Raw genomic sequence first — 20,171 nt, 5'->3', positions numbered from 1 at the left:
TGTGATCGGTACCTCGTGTACTATGAAATCGGTGGTTATGTTGGAGATCTGTTGGAGAGGGGACGACGGTCCTCGGAGGAATAAGGTTGGACTTGGTGTATAGGGGTCCTGGAGGTAAAGGTTGGAACTAAATATAAGGTTGGGGGTAGCCATAAGGTTGGAACAGAGCATAAGGAAAGCATATCAACTCATGATGTGTGATGTCACGAGGGCTTGTGTAGCCGTGGTTGTGTGTTCTCTTCTTGTGACCTGTGTAGTCACAAAGGCGTGTGCGCCTAGGCATGTGTTGTCATTTGTCGTGTCTTTATCCTTGAGTTGTTGTTGTCCTTTGTGGTATTGGGATGTGTTCCTGTGTTATCTTTGAAGAGTGATGAGTCTTGAGTTGGTTTTTACTCTTGGTTTTACACTTATATATATATATGTATTCCGTTTCGAAATGATTTTGTATATATATCCTATCTATGTATGATACTTACTGACCGGGCGTCGTCCCATGTTTTATTGTGTTCTTTCAGGTGATGTCTAGGCGAGTGCGCAGTCTAGTGCCTGTTAGCATAGCTCTCCCGTTGGTTTATGGCCTGTGTGCCTATCTAGTTGTAGATCTTTGGTGACTTTTGGATAGTTGTAAACAATGCAGATTCGGCCGTAGCGTTCATCTTTGTTGGTGAACGTGGCATAACACCCCATGACTTGGATTTTTATTTATTCAGTTATCTTTTAGTCTTCCGCTGTGTTTGTTGTTTAGTTGTGTTATCTGCATGTTTTAAGGTTTTAATGAGCCTGTTTTAGGGGGTGTTACATATATGGCTAAGAATACGGTTATGAGGATGACCTAGACGATTGTGCCAAGGGGAAGCCGAGGCACGAGCGGAAAGAAACGCTGACGGAGACGAACTAGGTAATGAAAGTGTATATAGTCCCCTTGAACTATTGCCCTAAAATTGGCTCCCGTGTGACCAAAACGTTTACAAATTTGACACGGATCATCATAGCGCCAAAAATAGTTGGCTCCCGTGTGGCCGAAACCTTTACAAATTTGACACGGATCATCATAACGTCGAAAACAATTGGCTCCTGTATGACCGAAATCATTACAAATTTGACATTGAACATTAAAGCCACTATTGCCACGTTGCTGACTTCGATGCGAACTATCACGATTCCAACTGCCATCGCGTTGTTGCATGATTTCAGAAATTGCTAAGCTTGCTGTCGTGGGAAAACCTTGGTGGCGAAGAAATTCACTGTCGTTGAAGAAATTGCTAAGCTTGCGGACTTCGAAGATTTCTTTGCTTCACTTTACGTTGGCCCACGTGCTGCTCTTAACATTCACCAACAATGGAAATAATAATTATGCATGCTAATATCAATTATTCATGGCAATAATAATTATCATGAACCCTAGCTAACTGATAACATATGAGAACTGATTGTATTGTATTTTCTGAACTTAATTACAATGAGATCAGCTGATGTGAATATATACAATAGAGAGTCACAGTGTGACAAGGATAAGAAGTAGAGAGTCACCGTGTGACAAGGATAAGAAGTTCTAAACAGACTCAGATACATAGAGTCCTAATACAAATAAATTTATTTCTTCCCCATAAATTTAAAATATTTTGAACCAAGTAATTAACTCTAGAAATTTCCTAGCTAGACACTAAATAAAATAAAGTAGAAGATTCTACTATTTTTTAAATTATATTTTTGACTCATCAAAATCTTATACAAATATTCCTAATTTAACATATTTCACCACTTTAATCATCGACTTTTAAACTTTCTCAATTTTATACCAATTGTGCAATTGTTAACCAAAATAGTCCTCAATCATGATTATTTTGGTTTGGACCAAGAAGTATTTTATTATAGCATAGGCTTTAAGTGAGCTTGCGATCAAGACCAATAATAGACTGGTCCCAACTCCTTATTAATTAGTGAGAATATTAGCCATATGTGCATATAATAAGGTATGATTTCCATGCATGCTGTCTTTTACTTTTTAATTATTGTAAGATTTGAAATGTGGATGAGTAGCAAAGAGTGGAATGCAAGAGGACACGATGTAGACGTCTAAAGATAAAACTGCATAAAACAAGTGGAATTTGGGTGTGTAGCAATAACCAATCGTGTGTGGAATTTCCTAACAAAAGTGTCTGCCCACAAGTAAAGTTAAACTTCTCTTGCCCAGACTAAATGGGTTGGCATTAGCTAGTTAACAAATTTTGGATGAACACCACAAAACATGAATGGAACGCCAACTCACAAAACGCAAAAAAATTTAGCCCAAGAGCCTTTACATCCCAACACGGCAAATTATTGGTCCACCCAATTAATGTTGTGTATACCATAACAAAAAGTACATTTGTATAATATACTCAAAAAGTACATTTTTCATGTATTGAATATACATTATATAAAATAATATATTCTCAATACTCAAATTATGTACTTTTCTTGAATACAATATATATTTTTAATATATTAAAAGTATTATTTATGTACTGAATGTACATTATTTGATAGTATGATCCACGCAATAATGGTTGGTCATTACTTATATATATCAACTCATTCCCTTAACACTGTACCATTGAAATTTATATTTTCTAAATTTAAGATTTATATATATATATATATATATATATATAGAGAGAGAGAGAGAGAGAGAGAGAGAGAGAGAGAGAGAGAATTAGGATATATATATATATATATATATATATATATATATATAGAGAGAGAGAGAGAGAGAGAGAGAGAGAGAGAGAGAGAGAGAGAATTAGGATTAAATGAGAACAACCCCTTCAGGTGAGAAGTGTGAACAAATTTGATCCGTCTATCTAGGATGATCAAAGGTTGAAAATTAATGAAAAGTCACATAAAAATTCAATGGTATTTTTATAATTACAATTGTGTATTTAGAAATGCTTGCATGTAGAAATGCTTTGTCATTGCATTTGGAAAATAGTTTAGCAAATAGAATTGTTACTTATCTGCGAATGCAATTTCAAGCTTTGTCAAATACACAATCACAATTACAAAAATGTCTTATGTCTCTGTATTACCATAGTCTCTTTTTATTAGGTGATGTGGAGATTCGAACCATGATCTTATGTCTATTTTGTGTACTGTTCAAATACTTTCTCAACCTACTGAAACACAAAGAGCCAATAACACCTCCACTGAGGCTCAAACTCACAACCTTCCAAATGAAAGTCCAACTCGGGTACCATGATTTTATGTCTAGTTTTGGTTCTAATATTAAATTGAAGGATATGCTTAATATCAACTAAAATGCTAAACTGATAGTTGAACAAAATGTTTTTGTTTCTATATTAATGCTCAACATATGTATTAACTTAAATTTTTAGTTGGGATAACATAAAATATATGTAATGGATATATTGGACCCGGAACGAACCGACCCGAGACGCCTCGGCCCAATCTCCTGGGCCGTGGCCGGGTCGGCCCAAAGCGACTCGGCCATGGGCCGAGCCCGGCCACGGACGAGCTCGGTGCACCCGAGCTCGTCACCATGGACCCAGCTGCTGCCAAGCCGGTCCATGGTGAACTCGGCTAGGCCGAGGGCTAGGCCGAGCTCGGCACATGCCCAGCTCGGCCATGCCGAGTCGCCCCACTTTGGACCCGGTCCCGGAGGGGACGCGGTCAAAGCGGGCCGATCTAACCACCCCCGGTTTTAGGGGTGCGGTTGGGGGTTGAGCTGATATAAAAGCCTCCATCTTGTCCTAAACAAGGACACAACATATTCCTGAACTACTATCTTCTAGCATTATTGTCCTAATCAAGTCTTGTAATAGCTTATTAGCGATAATTAATACAATATACGGTCCCTACGACCTTACTATATCACTGCGTTATCTTCTAGCATTATTGTCCTAATCAAGTCTTGTAATAGCTTACTATATCACTGCGTTATATTATTTATTTCGTACATATTCTTATTCGGGTTTAATAATTCGGGCCACCCCGGGTGAATTAAATCCATCATTGGTGATCAAGTTGAGAGCTGCTGTCCCAGCTCAAGCGTATTCTACATTTAGTGGTCTACCACGACCTGCTACCATGACGAGATCAAGATCTAACTCTCGCCACACCAACGATTCCCGCGGCACCCAGCTCGTCGCAAACGGGAACAGCCCCAACAGGGCACCCAGCGTCCAACCGGCCGCCTCCAACAAGTCGGGAGGAGACCTGAGTGCCCAGCTCACCAACCACCGCAGCAGTGGTGCACCACCCCCCCCGTGGCTCCCGCTGCTACTGCTCCAACTAGCGCCCTCATCCCGGAGGGGGTGGCGGTCTTCGAACAAGCCTCCACGGCACTGGCCCGTGTCGCGGCGGGCCTCCGAAAAGAGGAACAAGCCGACCTAGGCGCCACCCAAGGGGGCCTGCCGCCGAGCACCGTACCGCCTCCACCTCTACCTCTCTCCAGGGAGCGCAGCGGGCCGAGCACCGTGCCACCTCCAGTACGGGCCATATAAGGGGAAGTCAACTCCCCCCGCCCGACGGACAGACGAGGAGGAGAGAGCTCCCGCCGAGACCATCAGCACGGTGATGATGGAAGGGCCCCAACCCAAACCAGGCCCGCCCTGGAGCGGTTGGGCGATCGCGTGTCGGCTCGGGACAGGCTGGGTCTGAGGCCGGTCGCCAACGAGCCACCCGCCGCAGAATCGTGCTCCCGCAGCTGCCCCGACAAGCATTGGGCACCAGGAGGTCGCCAAGCCACGGACCCCGAGCCCGGCTGCGGCTGGAGGCAGGCTCGCGTAGATCCCCAGATCGTGAGACCCGAGCTCCCCCGCGACGCGGACAGCCTACCCGGGTAGAGTGAACAGGTGAGACAAATGGCCGAGTCCCGAGCTCCAATCGGGACGAGGTCGAGCAGTTACGGAGGAGGATGGACGAGCTCCAGAATAAGTTCGACGAGAGGGACGGGTCCTCGGAGCCCCATGACATACTGTCCACCCCGTTCGTGAGTTCTATCATAGAGGAACCCTTGCCCAAGGATTTCCGTTTCCCCACCATCAAGGCATACTCGGGGACCACGGACCTGCGGTCGCACCTCACCAGGTACAGGGCCGCCATGATGATTACCGAGGCCACCGACGCCATCCTATGCAGGGGATTCTTTGCCACTCTGGACGGGCAGGCACAAGACTGGTTCGGGTCCCTCCCAGGGGGATCCATCTCCACCTTCACGGACCTAACCAAACAGTTCCTGTCCCACTTCGCCACTAGCATCTCAAGGAAGAAGCAGATCGCCGACCTATGCGACCTGAAACAGAAGAGCTCGGAATCGCTCGCCGAGTATCTCATTAAGTGGAAGAAAGAGGCCATGGGAGTCGCCAACTTCGATGGTAAGTCGGCTATACCAATTTTCAGGAACAATGTGAGGTCGGGTACTTTCCACCAGGATCTCATCCGGTACCCCCCGAAGAACTATGCCGACCTGATGGACAGGGCGGCCAGATATGCCGACACCGAAGCCGTCGAGAAGAGGAAGAGGGAGCAGAAAGAAGGGAGAGGTCGGAAGGACAAAACCCCCCAGGAGGAGCGCGGCAGGGCATCTCGACAGCATCGTCGTGAATATGCCGAGGGGCCCAGGCTGAACTCTACACGGTTCCTCACCCCACTGACGCACCCCGTGAGTGTCATCCTAGCCCACGCGGAGGACCAGGGGATCGTCGAGTTTCCCAAGGAGAAGTGCATGAAGATCTCGACAAAGGGCGACCCCAAGAAGTACTGCTGGTTCCATCGCCAAAACGGTCACGACACGGATGAGTGCATCCTCCTAAAGAAGAAAATTGAGGAGCTCATCCAGATGGGTTACCTGGGCCACTTCATCAAGCGGCCCAGCTAACCCCAAGGCCAGGGCCGGGAAAACGTATGGAAGAAAGGGAGTGGTGGCCCCGCGCCACCCAACTCGGCACTCCGCAAAAGAGAGCACGGCCAAAGCTCTGAAGAAGACGACGGAAGACTCCTAGCCCCCAAAGAAGCGGTCCATCTATGTCATTTTTGGAGGACCCGAGGGTGGCGACACCCAAGCCGAAAGGAAGAAGTGGGCGAAGAGTCTGTACGTTGGGGAGGTGACACAAGCCCCACGAGAGAAGAAGCTACGGAGGGAACCCATCACCTTCACCGATGACGACCTGCCGGATGGTCCCCTACCACACCGAGATGCTTTGGTGATCAAGTTGGACGTTAACAACGTAGTGGTGCACCGAGTGCTCGTAGACACGGGCAACTCGGTAAATGTCATGTACTACGACACGTTCATCCAACTCGGCCTCCCAAGGGATCAGTTGGAGCAGGTTAGGACCCCCCTATCTGGGTTCACCGGGAACTCGATCGAGACAGAGGGATGGATTAGCCTGGAAGTGGAGATAGGCACCTCACCTCACCTCAAGAAGTGGAAGGTCGAGTTCGTGGTTGTGAAAATCAGCTGCGCCCACAACATGATACTTGGTCGACCTGCCCTGGAGGACATCAGGTGCGTGATTTCCATGGAGCACCTGTGTTTCAAATTCCCAACGCCGAATGGGGTTGGGACCGCCCGGGGGGACCAGAGAGTGAGTCGTAGCTGTTACCTATGAGCGTGCCGCCAGATGGGCAAGAAGGACCTCCGAGTCCACACCATAGCTGAGAAGGCATTACGAGACGAGGCGGGTCGGCCTCGGGCCGAGCCCATAGTCGAGTCAGATGAAGTCGCCCTGGATCTCAACCGCCCCGATCGGGTCGTAAAGGTAGGGGTCGGCCTCCCGGATGAGCTCCGAGCTCGCATCATCCACACGATCCGGAGTTACAAGGAGATCTTCGCATGGGGCCCCCAAGACATGCCGGGCCTCAGCCGCGAGGTGATCACACACAAACTGGCCGTGGACCCCTCGGTCAAGCCAGTCCAACAGCGGAAGAGGTACCTCTCCACAGACAACAGAGAGTTCGTGAAAAAAGAGGTCCACACCCTCTTGGAGATAGGTCATATCAGAGAGGTCCTGTACCCCACCTGGTTGGCAAATGTGGTCCTCGCCCCGAAGCCGCCCACCTGGAGGATGTGCGTGGACTACACCGACCTCAACAAGGCCTGCCCCATGGACCCCTTCTCGCTTCCTAACATTGACCAGTTGGTGGACGAGACAGCAGGGTCTGCCCTCATGAGCTTCCTGGACGCATTCAGGGGGTACCACCAGATCTTCATGCAGGAGGCCGACGAGGAGAAGACAGCTTTCACCACTCCAGAAGGGGTTTACTGTTATAAGGTCATGGCCTTCGAGTTAAAGAACTCAGGTGCCACCTACACCCGGATGGTAGCCAAGGTGTTCAAACAAGTCCTCGGCCGCAACCTGCAGGCTTACGTCGACGACATGATCGTGAAGAGCACCGAGGCCAATCTGCACACGGACGACCTAACTGAGGTATTTTCAATTATGCAGCGTTTCAATTTGCGTCTGAACCCCAAGAACTGCACCTTCGGGGTCCACGGGGGGAAGTTCTTGGGGTACATGGTTTCCAAGAAAGGCATAGAGCCCAACCCGGACAAGGTAAAAGCTATCCTGGACATGGAACCCCCAAGGTGTCTCCGAGAAGTCCAGCGCCTCAATGGACGACTAGCGGCCCTCGGTCGTTTCCTCTCGAGGTCGGCCGAAAGATCTCTACCATTTTTTGGAGTACTCAAGAAGACCAAAGGGTTCGAGTGGTCTCCCGAGTGTCAAAAGGCTTTCGAGGATCTCAAGACATATCTGATGTCGCTCCCCCCACTAGCCAAACCCGTTAAGGGGGAGGTCTTACACTTGTACCTCGACATCTCCCAGGCCGCGGTCAGCTCTGTGCTGGTCCGAGACGATGACGGGGTCCAACGGCCCGTGTACTACACGAGCCGAGCTCTACGGGGAGCGGAGATCAGGTACACGCCCGTCGAGAAAGCTATATTTGCGGTAGACATCACCACAAAGAAGCTCGGCCACTACTTTCAGGCCCACCCTGTTCACGTCCTTACCAACCAGCCCCTAGATGCGGTGCTGAGGGCCTCGGGGTCGGCCAGCAGGTTGGTCAAGTGGGCCATGCGGCTAAGCCAATACGACATCCAGTTTCGGACTCGCCCAACCATCAAGGGGCAGGCACTAGCCGACTTCATAGTCGAGTGCACTACCCGGGAAGCCACCGAGCAGGCCCGAGATGAAAATGAGGAGTGGTGGACCCTGTCCACAGACGGAGCTTCGGGACCAAAAGGCTGCGGGGGTGGGGTCGTCCTCATCACACCCGAGGGGTTCAGAGCCTACTACGCCCTCCGTTTTGCCTTCAAGCTGTCCAACAATGAAGCCGAGTACGAGGCGCTCCTCGGGGGGCTCCGACTGGCACTAAACATGAGGGTCGAGAAGCTCAAGATCCGATGTGACTCTAGGCTGGTAGTGCGCCAAGTCACAGGAGAGTTCGAGGCAAGTGACGAGAGGATGAAGAGGTACCGGGATGTGGTGCTCCAGCTCCTGGGCCAGCTAATAACCTATGAAGTCCTACAAGTACCCCGAGATCAAAACACGGATGCCAACATGTTGTCCAAACTCAGCCAGGGGGCCAAGAGCACATCTCAAAAATTGCCTGAGTTGAAGATTTTGAAAGGTCGAGTCTGGAGTCTTACCAGTCCTACCGATACAAGGTCGACCCCCCCCCCCCCCCTGTTGGTTGGACTACCTTAAGGAGTACAAGCAGAAAGGTACGCTACCCCCTGATGAGGTTGATGGCAAGCTAGTGAAGTGGCGTGCCCCCACATATGTTATCATGGGGGACACGCGCTATAAGAAGTCGTACAACAGCGCCCTACTCTGCTGCTTGTACCCGGACAAAGCCAGGTCGGTCATGGAAGAAATCCACGAAGGGACCTGCTCCGCCCACCAGGGCGCCTTCACCATGGCCCGCCGAGCCATCTTGCAGGGGTACTTTTGGCCGAGAATGGCCAAAGAGTGTGCCGACTACGCATTGAGTTGTGAGACATGCCAGCACTTTCAGGTCGGCCCCGGCCGACCCGCCACGAACTACACCCCGATCAGCTCGGTCATCCCCTTCTCCAGGTGGGGGGTGGACATAATAGGGATTTTACCATATCTGGTGAGGATTTTCCTGAAGGGAAATTCTATCCGCAACGAAGATTTTATTTGGACGAGGTCGGCTAATTATCAACTCCTGGCAATCGCGTGGGAGTCGGCTCGCAATGTGTCTACTCTCTATCGTTGTCGACTTATCACAACGAAGAGAGTGGGGGACTCGTGATTGATATATTGGACCCGGAACGAACCGACCCAGAGAGACGGACCCGAGACGCCTCGGCCCAATCTCTTGGGTCGTGGCCGGGTCGGCCCAAAGCGACTCGGCCATGGGCCGAGCCCGGCAACGGACGAGCTTCGTGCACCCGAGCTCGTCACCATGGACCCGGCTGCTGCCGAGCCAGTCCATGGTGAACTCGGCTAGGCTGAAGGCTAGGCCGAGCTCGGCACATGCCCAGCTCGGCCATGTCGAGTCGCCCCACTTTCGACCCGGTCCCGGAGGGGACGCGGTCAAAGCGGGCCGATCTAACCACCCCCGGTTCTAGGGGTGCGGTTGGGGATTGAGCTGATATAAAAGCCCCCATCTTGTCCTAAACAAGGACACAACATATTCCTGAACTACTATCTTCTAGCATTATTGCCCTAATCAAGTCTTGTAATAGCTTATTAGCGATAATTAATACAATATACGGTCCCTGCGACCTTACGATATCTCTGCATTATATTATTTATTTCGTACATATTATTATCTGGGTTTAATAATTTGGGCCACCCCGGATGAATTAAATCCATCAATATGTTTTTAAAAAAAAAAGTTGGGATAAAATATATCGTATAATTCAGTATAAAATTAAAGAGTCAAACCTATGAAACGAAACAACTATCTAAAGATGTTTTTTTTTTTATTTAATTTTAAACTTTCTATGTAACGTTAGACTTAGAAATAAAAATTAACTTACAATTGGAAGTACCATTAAAGCGGTCTGGCAGGGCAAGGCCTATCAAAGCTTACCATAATGGAGAGCCTAGAAAATATTGGCAAATTATATCGTGCACCAGGTCACACAATGTACTGTGCACCTTAAGAGTTTATGTGTATTATGTATTATGTTAGGAGTTTATGTGTATTATGTATTATGTTAGGAGTTTATGTGTATTATGTATTATGTTAGGAGTTTATGTGTATTCTATTATACAATTACTTACATACGAAACAAGAGATTTTTAGGGCGCACAATGCATTCTGTGCTCTGGTGCACGATATAACAATTGGAAAATGTTAGCGTGACAAGTTATACCATGGACTAAGGTCCACCTTGTATTGTGAATCTTGGTCTAAAATAACATTCGGATTATATATCTATAAATAAATTAATGAAGACACATAATAGGTTAATTATAGGTATATAATTTATTAACTATAAACATATAATATGTTATCTGTATTACTGCATATACACAATATGCTAATTGTAGTAAGCACGTAATTTATAATAACTCAAGGTATATAAAATGTTAAATGCAAACACATAATTTGAATATCGTTTTATATTAGGGTGCACAAGGTAAGGTGGACCCTAGTCCATGATATAAGAATTGAGTTAGCCTACCCCACCCGGCCAAATTATTTTTAAAACTATATATTTAATTAAAAGTTAATTAAAAAACTAGTAATTTCAAAATAAAATAGTTTAGGTGGATAGTTTAAACAAATATTAATACAAAGTTTAAAGTGAATAGTGAACCTAAATACTTCAAAATAAAATTAATACAATGTTTACAAATCCGAAATAGTAAAATTTAAATAAAAAAATTAATCTTGAATTGTTATATTATTATTAATATTGACAATCATTATACCGTGGACAAGGGTTCACAGTGTACTGTGCATTCTGTTCCTATATGACATCGTTTTAAATTTTAATATTGACGGTGATTGTTTGTTGTTCCTTTCACTTTAGAGGTTTTTTTTTTTTTTAATTTTTGGAATAAGGGTCAAATAGGCCATCGAACTACGCACCAAAATGCAGTTAGGCCATTGAACTCAAAAAACATGCAATTAGGTCTCTAAACAAAACAAAATGTTTCAATTGGGTCCCTGAACAACACAAAATGATGCAATTGAACCAAAAGCGACCTGTTGAACTGTTAATTTCCTAACGTGTAGGTTATCTTATTAAAATAATAATTTTTTATTTTATTTTAATAATTTTAAATAAAAAATTAAAAGGGGGGGGGGGGGGGGGTTTCATCCCCAGGCTGCCGGAGACGAAGACCGGGTCTTCGTCTCCATGCCGGAGGATACGAAGAGACCCCTTCATCTCCGGCATGGAGACGAAGAAAGTTCTTCGTCTCCTCCGGCATGGAGACGAAGCACCCCACCCCTCCCCCCACCCCACCCCTTTTTAAATTTATTTTAATTTATTTTAATTTTATTATTTAAAATTATTAAAATAAAATTAAAAATAATATTATTTTAATAGGATAACCTACACATCAGTAAATTAAAAGGTAAATAGGTCACTTTTGGTTCAATTGCATTATTTTATGTTGTTCAGGGACTTAATTGCATGTTTTTTTTAGTTTAATGGCCTAATTGCATTTTGGTGTGCAGTTCGATGGCCTATTTGACCCGTATTCTTTTATTTTTTATGTAAAGTATGTGCATCTTATGTTGAGTTTTTTTTGTCTTATGTTATGAAATTTTGTACCTCAAGATTATGAATTTTGTACCTTGAACAAATTAATAGTCGTGTAACACAACATATATATTGTGTCTTATCTTATTAATTTATGTCTTGTGCTGTGAAATTATGTGTTTATAAAACATAAATTCTCCACCTAAATCAGATTTGAGAATAAGCGAATATATAACATGTGTATGTGTCTTGTATTGTGAGTTTTTGTATCTTGTGTTATGAAATTCTGTACGTTAAGAGTATAAATTCTGTACCTGAAATATATTAGTAGGTATGTAACACATTACACACAACATATTGTGTATCTTATGTTATGAATTTATGTCTTGTATAATGAAATTTTGTGCCTATAGCACATAAATTCTCTACTAAATCATATTCGAAAATAAATAAATACGTAACATGTGTATGTGTCTTGTGTTGTAAGTTTTTGTGTCTTGTGTTATGAAATTCTGTACGTTAAGAGCATGAATTATGTACCTGGAATAGATTAATATTTGTGTTGAAACATGAGAAATGGAAAACTGCAGAATGCGTTGAAACTTTAATATCAAAACGTCGTCCTGTCGATCCATGCCTCATAATGCTATGTGGACCATGATCCACGATATAAATTGCCTAATATTGACTAATTGGCCACCCAAAAGGCACAAAATTTCACAACACAAGATACAGAAATTCATAACATAACACACAATTACTATTTTGTTTCAGGTATAAAATTCATACTCTTTTAAGATAAAAATTTTTATAACAGAAGATACAAAAACTCACAATATAAGACATGTATACATGCACCAGGGTCTACAATGCACTGTGAACCCTGGTCCATGGTGGAAGGCAAATTATATCGTGGACCATGGTCCAAAACCGTTACGTTTCTTTTAATGAAAAGAAACAGCACTCATTTCGCATAAAGTAACTCTGTTTGTATAACGTATTCAGTTTCATTTTTATATACACTGCAGTTTCATTTCAACACAATTACAGTTTCATTTCGATATAACTACACTTTAATTCGACATTATAGACTCAAATATGTGAAACTGTTATTCAGTTTCATTTTATATACAATATAGTTTCATTACAACACAACTACAGTATCATTTCGATATAACTACAGTTTCATTCGACAATATATACTCAAATATGTGAAACTGTTATTCATTTTCATTTTATATACACTGTACTTTCATTACAACACAACTACAATATCATTACTATTCAACTACAGTTTTATTTGACAATATACACTCAATATGTGAGATGTATTATTCAGTTTCATTTTATACATACTGCAGTTTCATTTCAACGCAACTAAAGTTTCACAATTCATTTACAGTTTCATTTCAATTCATGTACAGTTTCATTTGATAATATAAAAACAATATGTCAGACAGTTTCATTTTGAATACACAGTAATTTCATTTTGTTAAGAACATACATAAAATACGAACTTTGCTAAAATCTAACATCAGACGTTCTTTTAAATGTAAAGAAACGGCATTGTTTTTAGACCATGATACACAATATAATGACGGATGGTGGCATGATATAAGGATTGATCGCGGAGTGAGGAATTATCCCCAACCCACTCCCCCTCAGCAAGTAGTGGGGCGGATGGATCAAACAGGCTAAGTTCGTGTTAATAGTAATTAAAATAATTAATTATTCACCAATCAATCACATACATGTGGAATGTCGACTAGTAGACGTCCCACTTCCATCACAAAAGTGGAACCCGGGTGAGTAGCAAAGACTGGGATGCAATGGGACACGACGTAGACGTCCAAAGACAAAACTGCATACAATCAAGTGGACTTTGCCACTACGGGGAACTATCCAGCAATTTCAAATTCCAATCACATGTGGAATTTCAAAAAAAAAAAAAAAAAAAAATTGGAATGTTTGGTAAATGGCTGTTAGATGTTAGTTGATTGGGTTAGTGAGTTTGATTAGTTGATAATATTGGCGTTGTTTGGTAAAGTAATTAGCCTATCAGCCAATTTTGACTTATTTGACCATTATTATATTAATAGTTTGACTTGGTTAAAAAAGCAATATAAATGTTTGGTTAATTAGTTTTTTGTAACTCCAAAATGCTAATATTCAAAAAATTTCTCAAAGGAACTTTTTTCAATTAACTTTTTGAAAAAAAAAATTATATCAAATAGCTAACAGCTAACCGCTGCTAATTTACCAAACACATTTCTGCAATCAGCTAATGTTATCAACTAGTTATACGCTCTAATTAACCCAATCAGCTAACAGCTAACAGCCATTTACCCAATCGTTATGCTGTGCAACCATGTGCACCATGCATGGTACACACGGTTGCGAACGATGCCGTTTCACTATGGTGGAGTAACGGTGCCATTAGTGGCACCGTTTAACTCCACCAATCATTTATTTTTTTAACTCCAATCGAAGGGATTTTCACCATTTTCGGTGTGGATATATAGTTCTCTAATTCTGGATATATAGTTCATTAATTTTGGATACATAGTTCACTAATTCTGGATATAAAGTCCATTAATTCTGGATTATAGTTCACTAATTTTGAATTTATAGTTCATTAGTTCTGAATATATAGTTCATTTATTCTGAATACACAGAGTACCAGTAACCGGTGTGGATATATAGTTTACTAATTCTGGATATATAGTTCATTAATTTTGGATACATAGTTCAAATTATGCACAACATAACGCCGTTGACGGCAATCGAAAATAATTTTTTTAAAGTCGGACGCGTCATTTTTAATCAAAACGACTCCGTTTTTGTAACCGTGTGCACCATGCATGGTGCACATAGTTGCACGGCATAATTTGCGCCATTTACCAAACCAGGCTAATGACCGATTGTAGAAAAAATTTGGTAAATTAGTTGTTAGCTGTTAGCGGATTACAAACAAAATGACTTTATCAAAAAGTTTATTAAAAAAACTACGTTGAGCAACTTTTTGAATTTTAACCGTGTGGAGCAATAAATTGTTACAAAAAATTAATTAATCAAACACTCATATTAATTGTTAAACCAAGTCAAAGAGCTAATAATGGTTAAATAAATTAAAATTAACTGATAAACTAACTATTTTATCAAACAACCTTAAAAAAAAAAAAAAAAAAAAACTATTTTATCAAACAGGGTGACTATTGACAATCAGTAATAAAATTAAACTTCTCCAGCCGTTTTTCATGTCGGCCAACCCAACTGATAGCGCAGAAAAGGGGAAAGGGGGAGTTGAAGCTCAAATCACTTCACTGATGCTGACACCCACTAAACCAATCCAACAGAAACTGCAGCACTTTGACAGTGGCTATGGTGGATGGATGGACAGATTTTTGTTCAATTATAAGATGTCATTATGTTTCACAAGGTTTTTGTAACTGTGGGCTCTTACAGGTATTATCGATGTCACAAATGATACATAGTCGCCTCACTTCAGTCTCAGCATTACCAATGCTACGTAAGACTTGTACTTTCATCTGCTGGTTTACGCAGATAAGAATGATGTCCATGTCAACATCATTCATTACTTTAGCTTAATGGAGTTCTACTATGTGTCTATGTATACTTCCAAATTATACACTACCATTTTTAGTTCATGACGTGACAAACAATGATATATTACTTGTATCATACAAGACTCCTAAAAAAGTATTCGCATCAAAAATTTGAGAGTGATAGTGTAGAAGTTGGAAGTAGAAAATGGGAGTACACAAGTATTTCTAAAATAATGCATAGAAAAGTACTACTTGGACTCAGGGCCAGTCCTATCTTTTTATAGGCTCTGGGGTAAAATAAAAATAAGGACCCTTAATATATGAAGTTGGAAAATTGTATGAGTTAATTGAAAATGATTAAATGATAATTTTGAATTTTTATAAACATATAATTTTTTTATTAAAAAGATATTTTAGAATAGTTTGAGTAGTACACATTCAAACTTTGTACCCTACATGAAGTGTAATTATAAATTAATAAATATATATCTATTAACCTAAATAATAATATCAAATAGTTATAATTATTAAGTATATTTAAACTTAAAAAAATAATTTTGAAGTGACTAATTCAAATCTTTACATATACAATCATATTTTTAACTTCATCAAACAATAAAAAAAAAAAAATCAAACTAGGGGCCCCTCCCAACGTTGGGCCCAGTGCGGGTGCCCATCTTGCCCGCCCTCTGGGCCGGCCCTGCTTAGACTTCCAATTATACTCACAACTTTACTCACACCGATCTCTCAAATTTTTGATGGAAATAAGCTTGTCATGTCAGAGAGAAAATTTAGAAGTATCTAAAAATTAGGAGTCCATATAATAAAACTTTAATGCATAAGCCCTGCAAACTCAAGTAGTCTTTATATTATAATTGTAATTTTGCATTTTCTCTTTTTTTGATAAATTAACAGGATTAGTCAACTGTCTGAGATTACTGATTGATTCAGTTACGAAGATAGTCAGTAATAATCAATCATGTAGAGGATGTAAGAGAAAGATAACAGCATAAACTCAACGACACAGAATATTTACCCAGTTCGATACAGTGTGTATCTACGTCTGGGGGACGATCACATGGGCGTCCAATCCACTAAATAATAATCCGATGTACAAAGGTAGATATACAATAATCTTACCCAAGTGCCCCACACAAGGTACAAATCCAGTCTACACAGGTTTAGTGGATTGTTGAAGATGGAGAGCCATGCATACAGAAGTCCAATAAAATCCCTTCACTTGGAGAGCTCACTCTAATCCAGTCCACTTCAATGACGCTCTTTAATGTTGTTCCTACAACAAAGTGATCACAGTGTCCTTTCGTTTAAGCAGTAGTGATTCTTCTCAAGTTCATCATCTTAATCACCACGAACATATTGTATTGAGAAGATACATGACAATCAAAGATCTAATCTCATATAGCAGATGGAGAGTGTTTCTTCGTACTTTCAGCGTAACCCTAAATCTATTCGAGTACGGGTACTTATAGATTCTTCAATAAACTCTCTCCATAAAAGACTTTGATTGTAGAATGTAGGACTATAAAAGAGGAATGTAATCTCAGAAGATTAGGTCCATACCTTTCTTGAAAATATACGCTGATCTTCTTTCCAAACTTTTCTGATAATACCGCTTAAGACTTTTAGAAATCAGCTTCCTAAATCAGATCTTCAGTGTCAGTCCTTCTGTTGTTGCTTCTGATTGATCAATCGACTGTAGAGCTGGACGGACAAACCCTAAACCTATCTTAGTTATGTCATAATAATATCGCCAATTATGATATGGGGTTTTTGAACATTTTAAAAACACTAACAAACTCCCCCGTTGGCTATTATTTGGCAAAACAACTCGACTATATAGATAGACAAAACATAAAGAACTAAGATAGGTTATTATAAAGAAGCAACCCATGAGTCTGATCTGATTACATAGAACTAAAACAAAAACATAAGATCCAAGTTGTGGTGCCATAAAAAAACAACGCCCAGCCAGGGCCAGAAGGTACTCAAACACAAAAAAAAACTCCCCCTGAGTTCATACTACTCCCCCTTTTTGCCAATGATAGCCAAAGATCAAGCATTGGAGGGAGTGTCACTGTCAGACTTCGCAGGATCAGCAGCAGCAGCAGATTCAGATAGGCTTAAACGAAGAAGAACGGTTGCCAGCTCAGTACGGGCCCCTGTCAGTTGCTTTGCAATAATGCTATGTACTGTCTCAAGATCAGTGACCCTTGCCTTCAACTGTATGGAAAGCTGAACATCCTTAGCATGAGGAGAGTCATCAGACACAGCATCAGGTTCAAAATTGGATGGGGCAGACACAGGAACAACATCTCGAATGTGATCTCCAGTCAGCAGACGTTTATCAACAGTATAGAGCAGTGTTGGGCTGATCACCTCACTGGGCATAGGCTCAAGTCCCTGAGTGGTAAGAATGCCAAAAATCAGATTTGGGAAGGGTAGTCTTACCTTCTGTTCCCGTGGATGAATTAAGGTAAGGATGTGATAGAAAATCCATTTTCCCAGATCAATTGACATCTTCGTTCCAATTCGAAATAAGAAGCCTGCCAGTAACTTGCCAACAGTGTGGAAATGGGCTGATGGGAGCTAGTTGTGAAGGGCCAGGCGATGTAGAATCACATATCTGGATGTGAGATGCGAGCTCTGCAGATAGTCCTTATCTCCTGTAGGCCATGATTTTGTCTGTCCACCAATAAGAGTTCTAGCCACCAAGTTCCAGTCAGTGACATGGTTTTCTTGCACAGCAGTCAAACCATAGTATTCATTGATCATGTCCGGCCCAAAAACGTACCACCTTCATCTGATGAAAATCTGCATTGGTCGTGGCCCAGTTAGGATGTCAATCTCGTCATTGAGATTGCAATAGAATTCATATGTGAGAAGCCTAGAGTATGGGCAGATGTTCGTGGCAGTCTTCAATAATCCGACTTCTTTCAGCAAAGGTAAAATGTCACATACAGAGTTCAGCTGGTTCTCATCCACAGATCGTTGAACAATAAGATCCCTTCTAACCATGGTAGACCATTTGGTCTGAGCAGCAGGAGAAACAAACTGAGGCCTGTAAACAGATGGATCAGTTTCTTCGACAGGTTGAACCTCAGGAGTAATGCTTCGTCCTCTTGATCGTGTGGATGGCTTCTCTTTTCTGACAGATGGTGCAGGTACAGAAGTAGCTTGAACAGCAGGCCCCTTTTGCTTAACAGACGATCGCAGAGTCTTGAACACTTGTTGAATAGGCGGATTTCCTTCCGGCTTAACAGCCTCACTCGACTTCCTTTTCTTCTCAGGCTGATCCACATCAGCACTGTCATCACCAGTCTCAACAACAACCTTTACTAGAACATTCTTCCTTTTAGACCATCTTGTTTCTTTGGTTGGGCATTGAACAAGAGTCACAGAGTGACTGGAATCAGAAACATTGGCAGATGAGCTCCCAATAATATTCGAAATTTCTCGAATTTTGAAAGTCGTGGAGTCAGGATGAGCAGTGGCCTCAATAGTTGGAATATCAGATGGAAGTGCTTGAGATCCATACACTTCAGCCAGTATTTTATCATCTTCACTGGAGGATTCAGAAGGATGAATCACTCGATACGGTTGAGGGATTGAAGCAGATGGTAGACCAGCAAAGTGTCGCACATGTTCCAGACTTTCAACTAATGATGTGGCAGTGTAGACTTGGATTCCACCTGTTTTCTCAGACTTGTGGGGGCTTGATAGATCAACAGTTTCAACATTAGCAGGTAAGACATGAGTGTCATCGACAGAACAAACTTCTTTAGGGTCATCAACAATTGCAGCCGGAGGCAGAGCAATATTATCAGAAGCATAAACAACTAAACTCAATTTATTTGGCTCATCAGAGGACTTTTCTTTCTCATCAGACACATGCAAGACATCAGTTTTCACATCAACAGACTCACTCAAAGGCAGAGATGTAGAATCAACATTCACAGGGGGATTCTCGGAATCCAAAGCAGTTAAATTTTCAGAAATAACAGGCACACAAGATGGAGTAGCTGAATCATCAGGTTTATCTGGTGAAATTTCAATAGGAGTTTCAGAATTGTTTGACCTGTTTCGGAGGATCTCCTGTCTGTGTTTTGCCTCTTTCTGAGCAGCTTCGAGATACAGAGGGTGGGCTTCCGCTTGCCGTCGAGAGACCTCAACCAATTCTAGGGCTCGATGTGCAAAGTATTGAAGGAATGCCCTGGCCCGATTTCCATCCGAGGGTTCTGGAATATATACTGGAGAAACTTCATCACTAGCTTCGGAAACCATCATAAGCAGTTCAGTCGCATCATCTTCAGACCATTCTGCATAAAACTCTGGGTAGTTGGACATCACAGTCACCAAAATCTCGTCGCGAAGCAGAGGATCAAGTTTGAGCTTCTTCTTCATAGCAAACTGCAATAGCGTCTGAATGTGCTTAAGGGCCACCTCCGGAGAATGTGTCTTTCTTCCGAGCTTGATGATGATATTTCTTACCGGGTCCGCCATTGGAGAATTTTTTTTTTTTTGTGAGAGGAGAAGAACACAATACTGAGAGCAGATATGCTGAGAGAAGATTAAAATCTTTTGAGATATCATTAAGGCAAAAAAAAAATCCACTTAACAAAAATAGAGAGGAGTCTTTAAACATAGTCAAACCATAATACTGACCCGTGTACACCACTCCTCTCTGACTGACCAACTGCTTTAATTAGTCAATTCTACAAATTCCCAGAGCAGACCTGAGAATTTCAAAACGATTAGCGTCCAGTGGCTTAGTCAGAATATCCGCCAGTTGTTTGTCAGTTTGAATGTATTCCAATTCAATTTCCTTGGATTCAACCAATTCTCTGATGTAATGATGCTTGATGTCAATATGCTTCGTTCTGGAATGTTGAACT

At 42.2% G+C, this 20,171-nt stretch overlaps 1 protein-coding gene across 1 annotated transcript; it reads left to right on the top strand.

Annotated features, from left to right (window-relative positions):
• The first annotated feature begins 4,915 nt into the window (after positions 1-4,915).
• Positions 4,916-5,878, top strand: LOC109157792. The gene has a single exon (XM_019305632.1). It carries the CDS (start codon positions 4,916-4,918, stop codon positions 5,876-5,878), a length of 963 nt encoding a protein of 320 aa, XP_019161177.1.
• Positions 5,879-20,171: the final 14,293 nt, after the last annotated feature.

Source organism: Ipomoea nil, unplaced genomic scaffold, assembly GCF_001879475.1.
Source record: "Ipomoea nil cultivar Tokyo-kokei standard unplaced genomic scaffold, Asagao_1.1 scaffold2792, whole genome shotgun sequence".
NCBI classification, from domain to species: domain Eukaryota; kingdom Viridiplantae; phylum Streptophyta; class Magnoliopsida; order Solanales; family Convolvulaceae; genus Ipomoea; species Ipomoea nil.
This window is presented reverse-complemented; position numbering and strand designations above follow the sequence as displayed.

Coding starts and splice junctions, on each gene's coding strand:
- LOC109157792 (XM_019305632.1), top strand. CDS start 4,916: ATGGACGAGCTCCAGAATAAGTTCGACGAGAGGGACGGGTCCTCGGAG.